The following is an 18,771-nucleotide window of genomic DNA, read 5'->3' as shown; positions in this document are numbered from 1 at the left end:
TTGCTGCAGGAGGCAAGGTACATAAATTAGTATAGAAAAACGATTAAGGATAGACGAATAGAGCGTTCATATATTCGAGAGTACTGTACAAATGGATTCGGAGATAGTTTTCTTTTAACACCACAGTTTGACACTCTACGCAATAGATACGCCTAATATTATTTAAATGTATTTACTTCCAGCCGCAATTGAACTATGTACGGTTTATATATATGCTTGCTGCTTTCAACTTTTTAGCTAAAATAAAATGGAAAACGAATCACGCCAATGCCTAGATTTCGCTTTTTGTAGTCCCTGTTTGTGTTAGCCTAGCCAGCAGCTTTGCGTAACAACTAACTGCTACTCATTATTTATTATTTTGCTATGACTAGAGTATTACGTGGGTGGGAGATAACATTTTTGTAAAAAGTGCATAAAAAATAACGAAATAATTGTATGGGTATTATGTGAATGACTTGATGCTGCTCTCAAACCCAAAAGCACAGCACAGCGATCGATGGGTGTGTCATGCCAGCATTTGAAGCAGCTGCAATTTTGAGTGCTTAATTTATATTAGTAATTTATACAAATATTATACGCTAAAAAAAGCATTAAATACACACACAATATTTAAAAAGATCTATTATGTAAGGCCAACAAACCGCTACGGTGGATTGATTGAATGGCAAACAAATGTGTGAATTATGCTAAACAAAAAGAGAAACACAAAGTAAACATATTTTTAAATACAGTTTTTTATTTCACATTTTGCATATACACATTGATATAAATATATTGTAGCTATATACTAATTATGGAAGTTTATTGTAGGAGTCTTGCAAGCATATTCAATGGCACAGAAACGACAAAAAAAAACAAAAAGAACACAAGATTTGGAGTAGTTAACATTTAAGAATTGTAAAGTGAAGATCCATACATATTTATATATATATACAAAAAAGAAACAAAAACAAACAAATGCAGCTATATTATTGCAGCTATATTACTAAATAAATTATAAAACAAAAAGATCATACAAAAAGATAAATTATTAAAACCTGTAAAAACTAAGTAAAACAAAATAAAATTAGTTACATTAGTTACCAAATCCCAGAAAACATTCTCTGCTTTCACACGTGGCACTCATTTGGTTTTCCTTGAAGAAATTTAATTGAAGAGGTGACTAAGTGGGATATCACTTTTTAGCGATTTGAGCAAAATTCTTTTCAGGTTTTTTAGTAATATTAAAATAAAACAACATTTTCATTTGCAGATATTCAGTATAACAGTTTATTTTTGCTAAGTCATATTCTATAAATCCTATTAAATTAGGGGCACCTTAATGTAGACTTACACAAATAGTTGAATAAATTTTAATCAGTGGCTTGGTTATGAATATAAGTTATGCGTTAAATCAGTTTAATGAAGACTATGAACGAAATAAATATAGTTAGATATTGAATACAACGAGGGATCGAGTAGCTCTAGACAAGGCGAGCAGATGAGCAGGTTGCTCCCGAGGAAGCACTTTGCGGTTCCGCTTCGCCTCCTTTTCCAATGCCCGCCAGGCCTAGGGTTCCTCCTGATGCACTGGCCAAAACTCGTTTGTAGTTGCTGCTGCATTGGGAATCGGCTACCGATCGTCCATCGCCTTCATCACGTCGAGAAAGATCCACGGAGTAGGGAGCTCCTGAGCGGAGCTCGGAACTCGCGGCTGTGTGAATCTCTAGGCGACGTTCCAATATATCGGCTGTGGTCAGTTCGCTGGCCTGCACCAAGCTGCTATCCGGCACATTGCTAAGCCAGGGCTTAAGGATGCTCTTCTTCTGAATGGTCACCGCCTTGCAGCGGCAGATGACGTCGGCGGGCTCACCACAAATGGAGCATGTGTTCTCCACGGACGTAGCCGAGGTGCCCTCTACTTCATTGGCTCCTCCACCCACCACCGTGGGCATTGTAGCTCCAGATGAGCTGCCACTCAGCTCCAACTCGCTGACAGCGTCCACCAGAGTCTTGAGATTGGCACCCGACTGTGGACAGGCCTCGGTTATGGACACCACCTCCTGCTCCTCATAGTTGGGACTCAAGAGCAGCTTGGAAAGAGGTGGAGCCAATCCTAAGCCCACATTTCGGTCGTGATACATTTCCGATATGCTTGGAGTCAGTTCGCGGTTCATGTGGCGCATCATGCTGTCCTGCAGGCTCTTGGTACTTGACTTGGAAGGGGGAGGAGTCTCCTCCTGCTTCGGTTCGTTCAGCAGATCAGAGTCCGTCTGTGAGAAATACAAGCTGGATGGATTGAAGACAACATTGGATACGTCCTCCTCCTCGGGCAGAGCAAGGGGTTTTCTTGCAGCAGAACCATTGGTCATGGCGTTTCCACTACCAGGTGTACTTAACTCCGTCCTTACACTCAGCCGGTCCATAAAGAGAGCATGCTCTTTGTTAACCCGCGCAGCCAGCGAGCTCTGAGCACTTCCCAATTTTATCTTGGGTTTGCTGCGTCCTCCCGCACCCACACTCAAATTGTGGAAGGTTGGTGGACGTGGTGGCGGAAGTGGTGGCTGCTGCTGGGGGATTGCAGTGCTTACTCCACGTCTCAGTACCGTAGCATGACCAGATCCCTCCCAATCAGTGGTGCTGCTGGCCGAACTGGAACTATCGGGTCTTCTATTCAGGGCCGTGGAAGCAGGAGGTACTATTGCTGCTGAACTGGTCTGGGAGTAGAGACTCCTAATGCGTGTCTGATGAGCCAGTGCCAGTGATAAGCTTGGATCAGTCACTGGTGGACTGGGCGTAAAGGCAGCATCGCTCTCGCCACCACCTCCAGGTCGGGAAACTCGCACCGGCGCACGCATGCTGGCATAGCCCAGTCGCGGATTGGATAAACCAAAGCCAGGTTGAGTGACATAGCCATCCGACAGGGAATGCTCACTGTCGGTGGTGTTGGCCAGACTGGAGTCCAATGCGCCACTTCCTGCACCGCCAATGGCGTCCGTCCGTCCGCCATCTGGTTCCCCACGACGTCGCACATATGAGATGAAGGCACTGCGTGGATGCAAGGGCAATGGTGCCTTGTTACCACCATTTACGGAGGGAGTGCTGCTGGCCGTGGGTGGAATTGTAGCCACGTCCATTTCCGGTTCCGCCAGAGACTCACAGCTGCTGCTGTGATCGGAGTCTCGATCCAATCCCAGGTTTTTGGGCGCCTCACGGGTGTCTAAAGTGGAGAAGTCACATTATTATCATCATAATGGCCAATAGGTAACCTTACTTACCAAACAAGGCGAGGAGCGCCTGCAAGACAAACTGGCACTGCCGGCGATTGGCCTGTTTTCCGGTGCGCAGGATCACTTGATCCGCACCCACCTCCGTAAGATCAAAGCCCACGGAGGCGAGCAGTTCATGGCACCCGGCTACCCTCCAGAGTCTTACACTCAGCGGCATCTCAATGAAGCAAGTCTCGGCGATGGCATCCGATTTGGTGGAACTTGAACTATTGGCGGGATTGGAGCCCGGAAACTGGGCCAGGATATTGCGCACCACTGCAATGATGTCGCCCGCATACTCGGCACTATTCACATGGACCAATTTGCCCAGAGCTTGGAGAGTGGCCGGCGTCAGGGCAAGAAGTGCCTGGAGACTGGCTGAGCACTGGGCCAGTCGTTCCTCGGGATCCGCTTGGGGAAAGAAAACGCTGGCCGGAATCCCATTAGCGGCCGGCTCGACGCGGAAGCCCACTGCCATCAGCAGATCTTTCCAGCCCGCCACGGGTCCAGCCTTATTCTCTATGCTCTGCTGCGTGGTGTACATGGCGTTCTTCTGGCCGCGGTGAATCCGCTGCAAACTCTTTTCCACCAGATGCAGACAGACGCGCAGCGCATCGCGACAACGCTCTGGAGTTCGGAGGAGTTCGCAAAGGGCATGGCCCATGGCCACCTTGTTCGATAGCCGGATATTGCTGCCCACCAGTAGAAAACCGGCCCAGTTAGCCGGATGGGCAAAGTGCTTGGTGTGCTGCACAGTTTGCATGGCTTCCGCCAGGGCGCTAAAAACAATCGAAAGTCATTAGTTTTTCAATTCTATTTGTGAGATTGGATAATTACTTACCGGGCTGCTCGTGCGCCCTGCAACAAGGCGGAGTAGAAGGCGCGCAGTAGAATCTTGGCCGCTGTTTCCGGCACGGGCCACAGCGAAATAAGCACGACTCCGGCTCCGGCTAAAAGCCAACCGCCTGCCAGTTGTGCCACCCCATCTCCGGTGATAGGTTCCACGGAGTGATATGAACTCAACACCACCAGACGGGCACTCAAACGCAGTTGTCGCAATTCTCCAGCTGCCAACGTGAAATCAGTCATTTGGGGCTCGTGCGGCTCCTTTTGCTCCGGCTGTTCAGCCGTAACCACATCGCCGGGACTCAGCACCACTGCACCCAGCTGCCAGCTGATATTCGCCGCAAAGTGGACGCACTCGGCGGAGGGGAGCTCCGCCAGCACTGATTCCTTGGTGGCATTGGAACCGGCCAGGGCGGTGGCCTGCAGCATATCCGCCACCATGGCGGCCTCCTGCAAGGCTGCAGGCGATTCAGCTCCAGCCCAACCCCAGAGCTCAGCGAGATTGGCCGGTATACGAGGTCCTCCAACCACAAGAGCCTTGGGTGGACGAGCTCGATCCCGTCTGATTCTCGGACGACTGCGCATTGATTGCAGTGAGGGAGCTGTGAGAATTGCACACCTCTCACACAAATATTCTCCATCCTCTTGAGCTGCTCTCAGAATGGCAAATGGAACCAGATATAGCGAACTATCTAGTACCAGGACCAACTCCCTTCTGCCCTGTCGGTTGGTATCTGCTTCTCCAGCTGGCAAGAGATCATCAAATGGCGCTAACAGCAGATTGTACAGAATGTGCAGGCAGGATGGTCCTCGCCAGATCGGCAAACCGGGCGCTCGCCGGGAACTGCGACTGCCAACGGATCTCGTTGAGCCTTGCAGACTGGCCACTGAGCCACCAACTGATCCCACCGAGAAAAGCGAACTCAGCGAGTAGTTCGAGGAGTTGAGCAGTTGATTGCGGCTCACCATGCGTAGAAAGCCTCCTCCGCCGGAACCTCCAGCTCCTGGGAGATCCTCCAGCAGTTGTTCCGTGCTGGCACGCCATCCACTGCCGTCGCCTTCGTGAAGGAGACTCTGGGAGTTCACACCCAGATTATCCCTTACCAAGCTCATATACCGTTCCAGTAATCGATTCGCTTTGTTGGATGTCCCCTGGTCTTCAGTCTGCTCCTGATTCTGATCCCTGTTTAGCTTGAGTTCCCTCTCCATCTCCAGATCCTCCTCCTCCTCCTCTTGCTCACTGAGGGACAAAGGAAGCTGCAGGCTATGGGCATCGATCTTGGTTGCATGGAAGCGTACAATGCCAACATGGGGTTCCAGCAGCCAGGTGAAGAGTTGATCCCCAGCCAAGCTGTAGTAAAGTACGGTACTGCGACCACGGTCCACCGTCTCTTGAATGGTCTCGCTGTCGGCCAACGGAACCTTGGCGCCCTCTCCGCTCACGGCATCTGCTCCGCCACGCGCCTTGCATCGCTCGGCGGCCACCAGTGCATCCTCATTGCGATTCAGTGCCACCAGGAGTACTTGAAGCAGCTGATAGCAACTGGTCTGTAGATCGTAGAGAGCCTGCCGGGTCTCCGGACTTCGCTGTTCATGGCGCACGGACTCCAGCAGCTGGGCGGCAGTCTCCAGTTGAATGTGCGCTCCTTCGGCATCGCCAGAGGATCGAAGGGCAAGACCTACGGCGGGAATCCACAGATTGGTTAAAAGTTATTTAAAATCACTTCTATTTCCCACTTACCTAATTGATGTCTTATCTTGGCTTCCTCCTCTGACTTTCCCGTGGTCTGAGCACTGGCTAATCCTTGCCGCAGATAGTCCACCGCTTGATTGTGCTGCTCCAGCTGATGATGAACCCTGCCCAATGCCAGGCACGCCAACGCCTTTGCCAGGCGATCCGTACTCAACTCCAATTGCCGTTCGTAGCACTTGAGCGCTTCTGCCTGCTGGCCCAGGGATTCCTGGACGGATCCAAGATTACTCAAAGCTCTCGCTTGTAGGGCGGGAGCAGAGAGTTCCGTACAAATCTCCAGATCCTGCCGGTGCAGCTCCAATGCTTGCGCATGCTGCCCCATTCGCTGCTGCACCTGTCCAAGGGCACACATGGCATCCGATTCCAGGGCTCGATCCTGCAGACCCTGCGCCAACTCACGCTGATGCTCCAGGCAGTTCAAGGCCTGGGCATGATTCCCGAGAGCGGCATGGACGTGACCCAAGTCACCATAGGCTAATGCTTTGATCTCTGGACTGTGCAGTTCGTGGGCAACCACCAGGCGCTTCTCGAGGCAAACAAGAGCGGCGGGCAACTGACCCAGCGCTCTTCTGGCCTGACCCAATCCTCGATAGGCGCGCTCCTGATCCCGATGGCTGGTCAAACCCAAGGCCAGCTGAAGCTGACGGTCGTGACACTTCAGCGCCTCCTCATAATCTCCCAGAGCGGCATAGCAATCACCCAAATGTCCCAGCGCTCGCGCACGATCCGCTTGAGTGGAGGGCAAGGAGACGCGTTCCAGGGTTCCCAATTGCGCCTCCAGGCAGCCAATGGCCGCCTCATAGTGGGCCATGTTTAGACGAGCAATGCCTAGATTCCCGTGCGCTTGAGCCTCCACTGCAGCATCCCTTTGCTCCTGAGCGCGCTCCAATTGCTCCTGGTAGCACTTCACCGCATTCGTCCAGCTGCAGAGAGCCATGTGCACGGCTCCCAAGTGGCCATGGGCACGACACTCGCCGGACAAGTCGCCGAGCTCTTGGCGCAGTGTCAACTCCTGGGTGTGATGACCCAATGCCTTGTCCCAACGTCGCATCAGTCTGTGGGCCAGTCCCAGAGCTCCACAGGCAGCTGCTTCCATGGAACGATCTCCAGCAGCTCTGGCTAAAGCCAACTGACGTTGATACAACTTAATGGCCTCCTAGAGAGGAAGAAGGAAAATAAATGGGAAAGATCAGAGAAGGGATCAGGGGAATCTTTTAAATGGCATGTACTTTACCTCATATGATCCCGTTCGTATGAGGATATCACCAATGTTTCCCAATGCCCGAAACTTGGCTGGCAGTTGGTTGGTGGCATGGGCCACCGCTAGAAACAGCTGCTGACACTCCAAGGCGGCAGCAGTGTGCCCCAGGGCGAGATGAGCGAGTCCCAGATTGCAGTAGGCCCTGCCCATGTTGGGTCGATGCTGGGCATCCTTGGCCAGGGCCAGATCCTGGTCGTAGTATCTCACAGCCGCCCGATAGTTTCCCAGCGAGAAGTGAGCGTAGCCGAGCAGATGACATGCCTTGCCCTCTGCGGCCACGTCACCCAGTTCCTGGGCGAGCATCAGGTAACTCTCGTAGTGAGGCACCGCCTCCTCGTACTCCTGTCTGCCACTCAGGCAGTTGCCCAGGTTAAGCAGGGCACATGCCTCTCCAGCGGTATCCTTCAAGGCTCTTGCGGTGGCCAGATGCGCTCGATAGTGGGTCAAGGCTGCATCATGGGCACCCAGTGCCTGATAGGCCACCGCCAGATTACCATGTGTGGCCGCCTCGGCACTGCGATCGTTCATCGCCTGATTGATGGCCAGTTCCTGTTTGTGGTACTTCACTGCCGCCTCGTACGATCCAGCCATGTGTGCCATTCTGGCCATGTTCCCGTAAGCCTTTCCCATGCCCGTTCTATCGCCCAGGGAGCGGGCAATCCCCAGATGAGCCTGGTGCAGCTTCAAAGCGGCATCGTGGGAGCCAAGCATCTGGTAGACAATGCCGAGATTGGAGCACGCTCTGCCCTCGCCCAGCTTATCCCGCGCTGCCAGTGCCATGGCCAACTGACGTTCGTGGAACCTCTTGGAGGCACTGGCATCACCGGCACAACGCGCCGCATGACCCAAGCCCGCGTAGGCAGCCGCCTCCATGGATCGATCTCCCAGAGCTTGAGCAATCCGGAGTACCTGCTCGTGACAGGCTGCCGCCTGGGTGAACTGACGCCGCTGGTGATGAGCAGAGCCCAGATTGGAGTACGCCCTAGCCTCTTCCACCTGGTCGTGCAGCTTGCGTGCCAATCTTAGGTGCTGCGAATGGCAGTCCAAGGCGGCTTCACATTCTCCGAGTGCCAAGTACACCGCTCCCACGTTGCCAATCTCGCGAGCCTCCTGCAATCGATCTCCCAGTTGCTTGAACAGCTGCACACACTGTTTGTGGGAGGCCAGGGCATTGGGATAATCTCCGCTAGCCGTGTACACGTGTCCCAGTGACGTCAAGGCTGCCGCTGCCGCCTGTGTATCCTTGCACTTCATCGCCAGGACGAGTTGGTAGCGATGCGCTGTTAGTGCCTCCTTGTGGGCGCCTTGACTAAAGTAGGCCGAGCCCAGATTGCCATGGGCCCGACACTCGCCAGCGGTGTCTCCCAAGGATTTGGCCACCGCCAGATCCTGCTGCATATAGCCAATGGCCTGATCCAACTGATTCAGGGCCCAGTGCGCGGAACTCAAGGCGCTGAATACCGAGCCTCGCAGTTTCAGGGAGCAACTGCCGATGCGAAGAGCAGCCTCCAGAACAGTTACCGCCGCCGGATACTGCGTAGCCTGAAGCAGCTCCTGACCCACCACAGAGCTGACCACAAACGGCGACTCCTGCAACTGCATGGTGCGCAATTGCTGCAACGTGGGCTCCAGTGCCGCACGCAAAGGACTCTTTAGGGAGGCTTCGACCAGGCCGCCCATCAGCTGCTTGTTGCTCGGCTCCTGGGCCAATCCGGAGGCAAAAGCAGCCAGCGCTTCACCATAACGACCAAGGCACTGCAGTGCCACGCCCTGGCGAAAGTACGCCTTTGGCCACTGCGGACACAAGTCCTTTGCCTGCGTCGCATCCTGCAAGGCGGCCGTAAATTGGCCCTGTTTCAGCAGAGCAGCCGATCGATTGCTGTACAGAATGTGGTTGCCCGGATCCAGCTGCAGTGCATCCGTGTAGAGCAGCACGGCCGTGGCAAAGTCACCGCTCTGGCAGGCGGCATTCGATTGACGCACCTTCTCCAGGAAGAGGGCGCGGTTAGCAGCGGGCAACTCCGGCGTGCATTCCGGCTCATTCTGTGAAATAAAAGGATTTCAAGTAAGGTGATGAAAAAGATGGCACAAGTTGATATTTTCTCTACGTGTAGCCGATTAGAGTTAGCATTGATTAGGGCCAAATTACTGGGCTGAGTAGCATTCCACAATGCGATGGCCTAAGTAGAGCAATAAACACAACTGTACAAAAGTGGAGGAGCAGACGGTGCAGGGAGCGCCAGGTGGGGATTTGCAGAAGTGAGGGAAGAGTCTGTATGATTGCACATCTGCCGCTGTTATTGGAAAGAACAGTGGGCTTGAGATGCATATTTCAGAGGAGAAAACTGAAGATACTTGATCAACTGGAATCACTTTGAACGGCAGTTCACGTTGTGACGAAACCAACTTATGTATATTTTGGTTGGAACCAAAAAAGATGTTTAATGATTTTTAAATTACCCTGCCTTGTTTATTATCCAATGTGCCTAATCCTAAAGTTATTCCGTAGAACCTTTCTTTCCAGGTAAGTCCCTACTGACTGACCCACAGTGCGGTCGTCGGTGGGTTGTAATTATGTTAAATGCCGACGCACCAGCTTGGCGGCCAAGTCAAGTCGCCTGCCCTCGGAACACAGGTATGCGGCCACCGAGTCACGTTTCCCGGCCAACTGCTGTTCACAGCTCGCACTGCTCACAGCTCACAGCTCACAGCTCCCAGCTCCCGATCCTGTTCGCTGGCCAGGCCATCAAATGCGGAAGCAATTCCACGAATTCGTGGCCCAAGAACTACACTGAACTGAACTGAACAGAGCCACGACTACGACTATGCTACGGGTGAATCAGTAGCTTACTAGCTGAGTAGCTGTTGGGCTGTGGAGCTTTGGCCTTTTTTGGCATAGGCCACCGATGGCCATGGTCACGGCCACATCCACATCCACAACTCGCCGGGACGTTGAGCGACGAGACCGTGACAACGACGTGGAAATTTTTACATATTTTTTGAAGCAATTAAATGCAATGAGTATGCAAATGCATTAGGCCAGCTCTGAAACGGCGACCGAGTCCCAGTTGGCCAGTCCTTGATGGCAAACGTGGCCAGCTGGCGAGGCGTGAGTCTTGCCTAGATTGCCCTTTTTGGCCGCAAAACCTCTCCGAGCTCCGAATAAATCAGCCAGCTACAAAGTATCTGACAGATGCAGAACGCAATTTTCGTTTTATGCTGCCTATAAATGCCGGCCAAAACGGACTTGGCCCCAGCGATAAGGTCCAAATGAAGAGGGCGTTTCCAAAAAAATAAAAACACCGAAAAAAGGAAAGCGTTCGCGAACCGAATTGCTAAATACCCTGGCTTGGTATAGTATTGTGGTCTTTGAAAGTGAAATGTGTACATAAGAATCTTTAAATAACAAAGGGAAAAGTCAGAAGGGGACTTAACTAAAGTACCCTTTGCAAAGGGTATCCAAACAGAACTTGGACTCTTCATCTCCAGAGCGTTGGCGGTGCTAGCCGAGTAGATCTCGCAGACATGATATGGCGGGTCTGCTGCCAATGGTCAAAGTCAAATAACACGCACAGTGAGGAACATGCCCTCCAAATGGCCAACGAAGACGATCTCCGGCGGTTGGGAGCGCCGCTCTGGGAATTCTGGCGGAATGGCATTAGCGCAGATGTTATCACTTTGACTAAAATAATAATAGTAATAGCAGTCAGTCCGACAGAGTTAGGCCGAACTTGAGCCGGAATGTCGATGGCTTGGGATAGGGATAAGCTCAGACTGTGGGAATGCGGACTAAGAAGGAGTATTCCGCCATCCAGCGATGACAGATGGTAGACATAACTTTAAAGCAAGTATGGCTTCAGAGTAAGAGCTTTCTATGTTTTAGCATCTATATTAAGGTTTAAGCCTTAGAAACCCAGTAATATTTATAAATGAACTAAAACATCGTAAAAACATCCTTAAAAAGCTTAAAAACTGGTTTTCTAATAATTTAAGTTTTCTTTAAGTAACTGACTACCGCTTTTATTGACCATATCAATTTCAAATTTGCCTCAAGGCATTTCATTCCCTTGCTGGAAGAACTGCGGATCTGTAATAAGATCACTATAGGCACTTTTCTGTATTTGTATCTCCTAATTAACTACCTTTCTTTCTTTCCTTTCCAGAGGGTACAAAATCACAGTGGATCTGTTTCTGGATTTTCTGCCCTTTCGCTCCGTTTGTGTTGCACACCGTGCTGTATGTCAATTTAGGAATTGGCGCCCAAATGGCACATAGAGAAGTCATGTAAAGTGATAGTCTGGCTATCTCGCTTCGCCAATTCCAGCTAAATTGGCAGCAGCAGTTGCAGCAGCAGTTGCAGTTGCAGTTGCCGCAGCAACATGGCCAACAGCAACAGCAACTGCAACAGCAACTTTGGCCAACCAAAGACGAACAAGAATTTTATGCAATGAGAAAGGGAGAAAAGCGGGTAGAGAAAGGAAGTCGGCGGTTGGAATTCAGGAATGCAAGAGAAAAACCTGCGATTCGAGAACTGGTCGCCGTTTTCCTGGCTGTCCGCCCAGCAGCTAAAGCAAAAAGAGCAGAAAAAAAAAATAGGGAAAATAAAGTGAGCGAGCGCTCAGTAAGACAAAAAGTGGCACCCATAGATGCACTCGGGCTGCCGCCTGGAACCAAAACGGGCTAGTATGTGTTGGTTTCTTCCATATACTCCTATATGGTTGAGTAAGTTGGTATATGTGTGTTAGCCCCAGAGGCTGGAGGAGCATCGATAAAGTCAGCCGCATTGGAATGCGAACAATTTCACGATTGCTGGTGGCGCACATTGGCATGTTTTGCGCTCAACTCGAGAATTTTGTTGCAATTTAACGCGTAATAAAATAATTAGCTGCGGGCTGAGCTTGACTCTGAATCTCTTCCCCTTTAAAAGCAGCTCCTAATCCGCGATTATCCCATTGCAGAGTGGGCAGGAAGTGGGCCGCTAGGAAATTAAATCCAGGCATTAAACTTTTCATTTTATTAGATACCGCTTTATGTGTATAATATAATATATGGTCTTAATATAAATTGTTGGCTACTTAATAATCTCAAAGGCTGCAGCTCTATACACTAGCTTTACTAGCTTCATTTAAACATAATTATAAAACAAACATAAAAGTATATTAGGAACAAGCTTGAGTCGCATTTATAATATTATTATGGAGAAGTCAGATATCTTTGCAATAAAGGCAAACTTAAACTGGAGATTTTATTTTATATGAGCATCAGAGGGTAAGCTTTAAATATTTGTCTGTTTAGACTTAATCGAAATTGACATTAGTCTGGAATTTATGCACTCATTTAGCTGCTGATTCCCCCACTTTGCTGCCCAGCAACCCTAAATTCCTGGCCACGCTTCTCTGATTGTAGAATCTGTGGGGAACGGAATCGGGTATGGGATTGGGATTGGGAATGGGTAGGGGAATGGTAACTTCCTATCGTCCGTCTAGCTGGCGAAAAGGGACACTCGAATGCCAGTCAGTCAGTCGGACAGACGGCGAGACAGGCCGCAGGGGTCTCGATCTGGATGCTGGACTCCCAACTCCCTGATCCCTGGATTCCGAATTCTGGTCTGGAGTCCGTTGCGGGGACAGAGTCTGAAACTTATCCAACATCGTTGACGTTGTCGTCTGTTCCTCAAGTTGTTGGATCTTTTTTTTGTTCTTGCCCATGACATGACAGCGCGGAATATGATGAAAGGGCCCAGGGAATGGGAGTCAGGGTCAGAGGAGTTGGAGTTGGAGTCGGAGTCAGTGTCAGAGCCATTCGCAATCGCTTGAGGTTTTGCGTTTTGGCATTTTTATCTCCCCGCTCGGCTGGGCTTTTGTTTAATTTGGCCCTTGTAGCTAAGCCCTTTTGTAGTCTTGCCGCTGAGTTAATCAACATTGAAATCATTTTGCCATCATTTTGATTATTGCCCCTGATTGTTTTTTTTTCTTTATTTTCTTCCTGTTCAAAAAGCACAGACTCGCTTTTTTCTTATACATTTCCACTGCCTCATCTCATCGCTTTTTGTTGAAAAAGTTTTCGGCGCGCGTAATGCCTGATTAAGTTTTATACTTTTGAAGGCCATAAATAATTGTCATGGTGTTTGAACTGCAAACTGGAAATACATGGCTGGCAAACATGTTTTTCGATAGTTGGGGCCAAGGGGAGGTGCTGAGTTGGTATGGTACGGTCGCAGTCAAATACAATAATTAAACAATAATACGATTTCATTTCGCCTTTCGACTTACCTCGGAGAAATCCCGCTGCGACATCTTATTCAGCAGCTGCTCGCCAACGATGGCAATTTTGGCATTGTTCTCATTATTACCAGCGGCGTGATTATTTGCATTAAAGTTTAATGGCAAATTTATAATGTTCTCATAATTCGTCATTTGTGTGCCAGCGAGGAATCATTAGGTCGCCCTCTGATCTTCGTATCTCTGCAAACAAAAGAGGAGTAAATGGTGTTTTTTTGTTTATAGAGCAGCTATATAAATACAGAAAATAAAGCGAAACAAAAGCAAAAAGCCCCTGACAATGAGACTTTCAAATGCTGGGGGAATTCTAGGGAATCAAGGGACGCCTCTTATGCAAATATTGGCCGATCCTCAGCCGCAGTCACATAAACTTGACAATTGAATGTGGCCATAAATTTGTGCGATACCCAGACCCCCTTCCCCTGAAATTCCCCCCACAGAAAACAGACAAGCCGTGGCGCACAGTGGCCTCAACTTCGGTGAGAACTCTGTTTCCACTTTGGTTTTTGCGTTTGGGTGTCGGCTTTGGGTTGCGAGATTCTGATTGCGCCATTCACTTGCCAGCGGCGCCTGCCTATCAACAGCATCGGAATTGAAAAACCGCCTCTTCCCTTCGAATTTGTTATCATTTAATTGGCTCACCTTCTAGAGAGAAAGTTGCGAAAAGCAAACAAGAGACTGCAATTAAAAAGCACCGAAATCAATTAAGGCGTTCTTCATAGGCGGAAGCTCCCAGGCTCCAAAGTGATGTGATTTCATACATTCACCATGCGGCAATGGTGCGTCGTGTCTTTTAATGGGCTTCCGTTGGTGGGCAGAAGCCATAGATACACAGATGCACAGATACACGGCCCTAATTGAAATGTTAGGCCTTGTAACAAGAGTGACTTGAGTGACAGGCGTAGGAAAACCGCAGTCACCATGGATCCATGAATCCCTGGAAAGGTGCGTTCCCCCCGCTGAATTGATTATTCAGTGCAGCTCGCATGGAATTGTAATGAGTGAGTCGCGCGGGCTTGGAATTTCAACAATCAAATTTTATTCAGTGCACAATGCACTGACCACCGGCAATTATTGTCCGCTCTGCTATATTTTTATGGCCATTGCTGTGCTCTCAATTCGCTGCTATCGTCGACAAAACTGCCCACAAGTAGGCATAAAAAATTGTCATAAACCGTAATGCATTCAGGTGGTTGTCATAAAGCGCTTATCAATTGGTCAGCGTCTGTGTGGCGGCACTTGTAACAGTTCGCTTTTATTACTTTTATTGGTTCAAGTTGTTGTTTTTACCTGCTCGCCATTTCTTTCTTTATTTTTTTTGTTTGTTTTTGGCACAATTATCATTCGTTTTTGCTGCGTTTTAATGTCCGGCTGTGACGCCCGGTTTCATAGCAAATGGGATAATTTAGATGCCTTAATGGTTTTATAATTGTACTTGGTGCCAGCTTTTTATGTGCCAGTGTTTTGGTTTTTCTGTACAAGCTAGATTATGATACCTAGGGATCCGTATGGGCGAATTTTTCGCTGTCGATTATGTTTTCTGTTACTTTTTGCCTGTAAAACTGACAAGTTCGTGCCTTAAGTCTTTTGTGATTTCTTTAAGGTGCGTGGAAATAAAGTCATAGAAAGTTTTTTTTTGCAAGTAAAAAGTTAACGAAACAAATATTTTGCTGTTTTGGAACATCATTTGAATAGGGTATCCTTTTGTATGGCTCCAAACAAGGAGTAATGCGTTGTATTTTATCTCTTTTTGTAGCTAATGAACCCTTACAGTTTATTTGCGCCAAAAGTCAACAAACACCACGACAGCAGCACCAACAAGAATCGCTTTGGATTCCTTTTGTCAGGTCATTAGCGTTGACTAAATTCGCCTTAACTTAGGCTCCTTTGCAGGGGCCAGCATCAACTCCACCGTCACCAGCACCACCTCCATCTCCTCCATCACCAACACCCCGCTTTCTGGCCAGGCCACTGTCACAGTAACAAAGTGTTGCAACAATCTTGCATTTGGCTACGTTGGCGGTCGTTTAACGAGCACAAAACTCAGCCCTGGGCAACATGGATGAGAAGGAGGGATCGTCGGCATCAACCGAAAAAAATAACATGACCACCAATGGTTCAGATGCTGCAAAGGGGGCAGCGGGTATGCTGCGAGTTTATTACAACTTCTATAAATGATTTCCGCTATTAAAGTGAAACATTTTTGCATAATTTTTCACTTAGAAAGGACAACAAGGAACACCACCAAACGAAATCGATCAGGAACTGGAACGGCGCGGAAAGGGGAGGAGGGCATCGGAGAAATTCCTCACGCTTCATGAGACCCGCCAGGTATGCCCCAAAATATTCCACACCACAACGCCTACCCAGACCCATATACCATACCCATACCCATACCCATACCCATACCCAAACTCCTGATCCGCGTTAAGGGCCTCCTGCCAGACCGCGTTCATCGTCATCGTCAACGTCTTCTTCGGACGGTTTTTGATGATAATGCCCCTGCTCCGGCACCAACTGCATCCCAATGCCCCTCCTCCGATTCAGCCATCTCGTAACCTGTTGAAATGTGTGACAAATTGGGCGTAAAGAGGCCTCAGTCCTGTCCCTTCCCCAAATTCTGTCCCATTAAACCCCCGAGCATGAAACGTGGGCGTGACAGCACCGATTTTGGTAAAGATTTTTTTTTTCGATGCTTTTCCTTTGCCCGCAAAGGGCGAAAAATATATTTGGAGCGTTCTCAGTGCAGAAATTGAGTCATAAATTATTATGTTTATTACATTTTGCGATTAAGGGCAACTGGTGGGATGCCTTTGTGCATAAATATATACAAAATGTACTTATCATAAGTATAGGGAATCAACATAAATTTAATGAATTCAATAAATCAGAAGTTTCTTGATATTAGTCATTTGTCTACGGAAACCATAATAATTGTAAATTTTTTGTTTTGATTTACGGCACTTTCCCTGAAACCGAAAACTGTAGCCAACAAAATTTCCCAGGGTTTTGATCGTTGTCACTTTCCCCCCTAAATGGCCGCGTCTTTTTCCACACATCGGACACTTGTTAACGGACAAATCGGCAACAAAATTAATCACACAACATGAGATGTGTTGCGTCTAAAAGGTGTTTATGTTTTTTGTTTCGTAGGCATAGCGTTTTCGCAGCCGTAACTGGCATGCTGTACAATTTCTGAAAAACTCATTAAAATTGCTGGCTGGCAAGGAAACACACGACTGCAGATACATATTTTCCAGTTGCCACAACATGAAAACAGCATTGAATAGAAAAAGGAAACAAGGCGGACGAAGGAGAAGAAAGATGCAGGCTGGCCAAACGAAAAGCAATTTTAATGATGCCAAAGTCGCAGCCACTTGTTGCAGTTGCAGTTGTTTCTGTGGCAAGCCGCATTGTTGCCGCCTTATAAGCAAGGCATGCATTTGTTGCCCGCAAATGCGAGTGGCACGATGTAATTGACATCATTAGACTAAAGCGCACCGAGTTCGACTAGAAAGTGGCCGGCTCTTCCTCTTCCTTCCCGGCATTGGGACACCGTTAGCCCCATTACCACTCTATGGCCAACACAGCCCACCCAGCGCAAGTTCGTGTCCTAAGTCTTTTGTTTTTCCTTGGAACTCCATTTCAATAAAATGGTATGGAAAATACTTTCAGCATTGTTCTGTGCTGCATGATAGAAGTAGTATAGGTTAGTTTTAACTAACTTGACCTTGATTTTAAAATTAGAATTCGGGAACAAATATCTAGGCTGTATTAAAACCAGCAAATAATTAATAAAATTACTACAATAATTTTAAAAGTTCAACATAAAATTCACATTACGATATAAGCCTAAATACAATTATAGCTTTAAAAGAAAAGCCAATTAAGATAAAATATGCAGTCCGAAAACTAAAAAAGATGAGCATCATTATTTTTTTATGGTGTCGTGCTACGATGCATGTTAAAAGTCATTGTAGTAAAATCCGACCAAAAAGTAACCCCTACACGGCACCGTTAGTCCGACTGCACGACCCACCGCGATGAGGAAGATCCCAAGGTATCCCATTGCGATCCCAACGAGGCCCCAATTATGCAAATTATTAAATGAAAATAAAATCTAATATAATTATTTCGTGCTGGAGATTCGAATTCCTAATGCCATTGTCACATAAATTTCAAGTTTAAGCATTTTCGGTTAAGACTTTCTTTGGGAATTTATGGGGATTCATGCTCACCATGGAATGTGGCTGGAGACTGGAAATCTCTGCTTTGTTCTCCACTCTCTTTTCCCCTTTTTATTGTTTCTCGCTTTGTTTTATCACAGGCTGCCGCTGAATTATATTGAATTAATGTAATGGGTGAAAATGTGGCTCATAAAATGGTAATTATACGAAATTAGAGCAAACTTGATGGCGATTTTTCAACGATTAAGTTGATAATGGGTCAATAATAATGAGTAACGAACGGTTTTCAAAATAATTTCGCACTCAAAATGATTAATGGCTTATATATGCAACACTTATTTGCTTATTTTTCGCAACCTTTGGCTGCACATTATATAACTTTACAGATTTATGCAGCTTGGCGGAGGAGGTTGCATAAATTAAAAATACATTTATATGGCTCTTTGGTGTCATTTTGGTTAGTAATTTATGTAGAATACGGCTTGGCCAACAACAAGAATCCGAAGAAGAGGAAAAAGCAGAAGGAGAAGTCGCACTCACACACACACACGCACACACACAACCACACACACTGGAACACAAACGCGGGTCAAACAAGTCAGGCAACTTTTTTCACCTCTTCGGCCAATCTTCGGATTGCCTTCCTTTTTTTTCTCTTTTTTTCCTCTTGTTATTAGTAGCATTTACTTAGGAATGCACCAAAGCGAGAACGTATCGGAAAAAATGTACCAACAGCCACAAGTGCACAATTGAACAAAAAATTCGGTTGGAAAATGGTTTTGGCCAGGTTTTCTGCACCAAAGCGAAACAGCGAAACAGCGAAAGAGCGACTAAGGGACAGTGAGAGCAGGAGAGTTTCGAAAATTCCCGATCGCGAACAGATGTCAAAGCCAGTGGTCGAGTTCAAAGGCCATTTGCCGCAAATCTTCCAAGTTTTTGGACCGCATTTTTCAGCAACTGCACGAACATTTCGCTTTTCTTTTTGGCCTGGTGAGCAATAAATTTGCAACATCCACCGCTACGCACACTCACACACGAACACCAACACACACACTCACTGTTTTTGTTGTTGCTCGAGACGGAATCCGCGTTTGTTGTTCAGATGTTGTACGAGCCGCATGCAAAATTCAACTGTGGCGAGAAAATCGTGGCTCAAATCGAGAGAGCGGCTTGAAAACAGGTACACAGCTATGTG

The 18,771-nt window shown here is 48.0% G+C and overlaps 1 protein-coding gene across 2 annotated transcripts; it reads right to left on the bottom strand.

Moving 5' to 3' along the window:
• Positions 1 to 119: 119 nt before the first annotated feature.
• On the bottom strand, positions 120 to 18,757 carry LOC120449362 (tetratricopeptide repeat protein 28). Of its 2 annotated transcripts, XM_039631777.1 has the most exons (8): positions 18,635 to 18,720; positions 17,628 to 17,723; positions 13,381 to 13,572; positions 7,082 to 9,151; positions 5,836 to 7,003; positions 4,090 to 5,773; positions 3,258 to 4,027; positions 120 to 3,199 (listed from the first exon to the last, which is right to left on the bottom strand). In XM_039631777.1, exons 3-8 carry the CDS (start codon positions 13,522 to 13,524, stop codon positions 1,464 to 1,466), a joined length of 7,572 nt encoding a protein of 2,523 aa, XP_039487711.1. In that variant the 5' UTR covers positions 13,525 to 13,572; positions 17,628 to 17,723; positions 18,635 to 18,720; the 3' UTR covers positions 120 to 1,463. The 2 variants fall into 2 exon arrangements, with proteins under 2 accessions (XP_039487711.1, XP_039487712.1); XM_039631778.1 differs by lacking the exon at positions 17,628 to 17,723 and having other exon boundaries at positions 18,635 to 18,757.
• Between the last annotated feature and the right edge of the window lie 14 nt (positions 18,758 to 18,771).

This window comes from Drosophila santomea, chromosome 3L (genome assembly GCF_016746245.2).
Source record: "Drosophila santomea strain STO CAGO 1482 chromosome 3L, Prin_Dsan_1.1, whole genome shotgun sequence".
Classification (NCBI taxonomy): domain Eukaryota; kingdom Metazoa; phylum Arthropoda; class Insecta; order Diptera; family Drosophilidae; genus Drosophila; species Drosophila santomea.
Note: the sequence above shows the minus strand (reverse complement) of the source record. Positions and strands in the feature narration are given on the sequence as shown.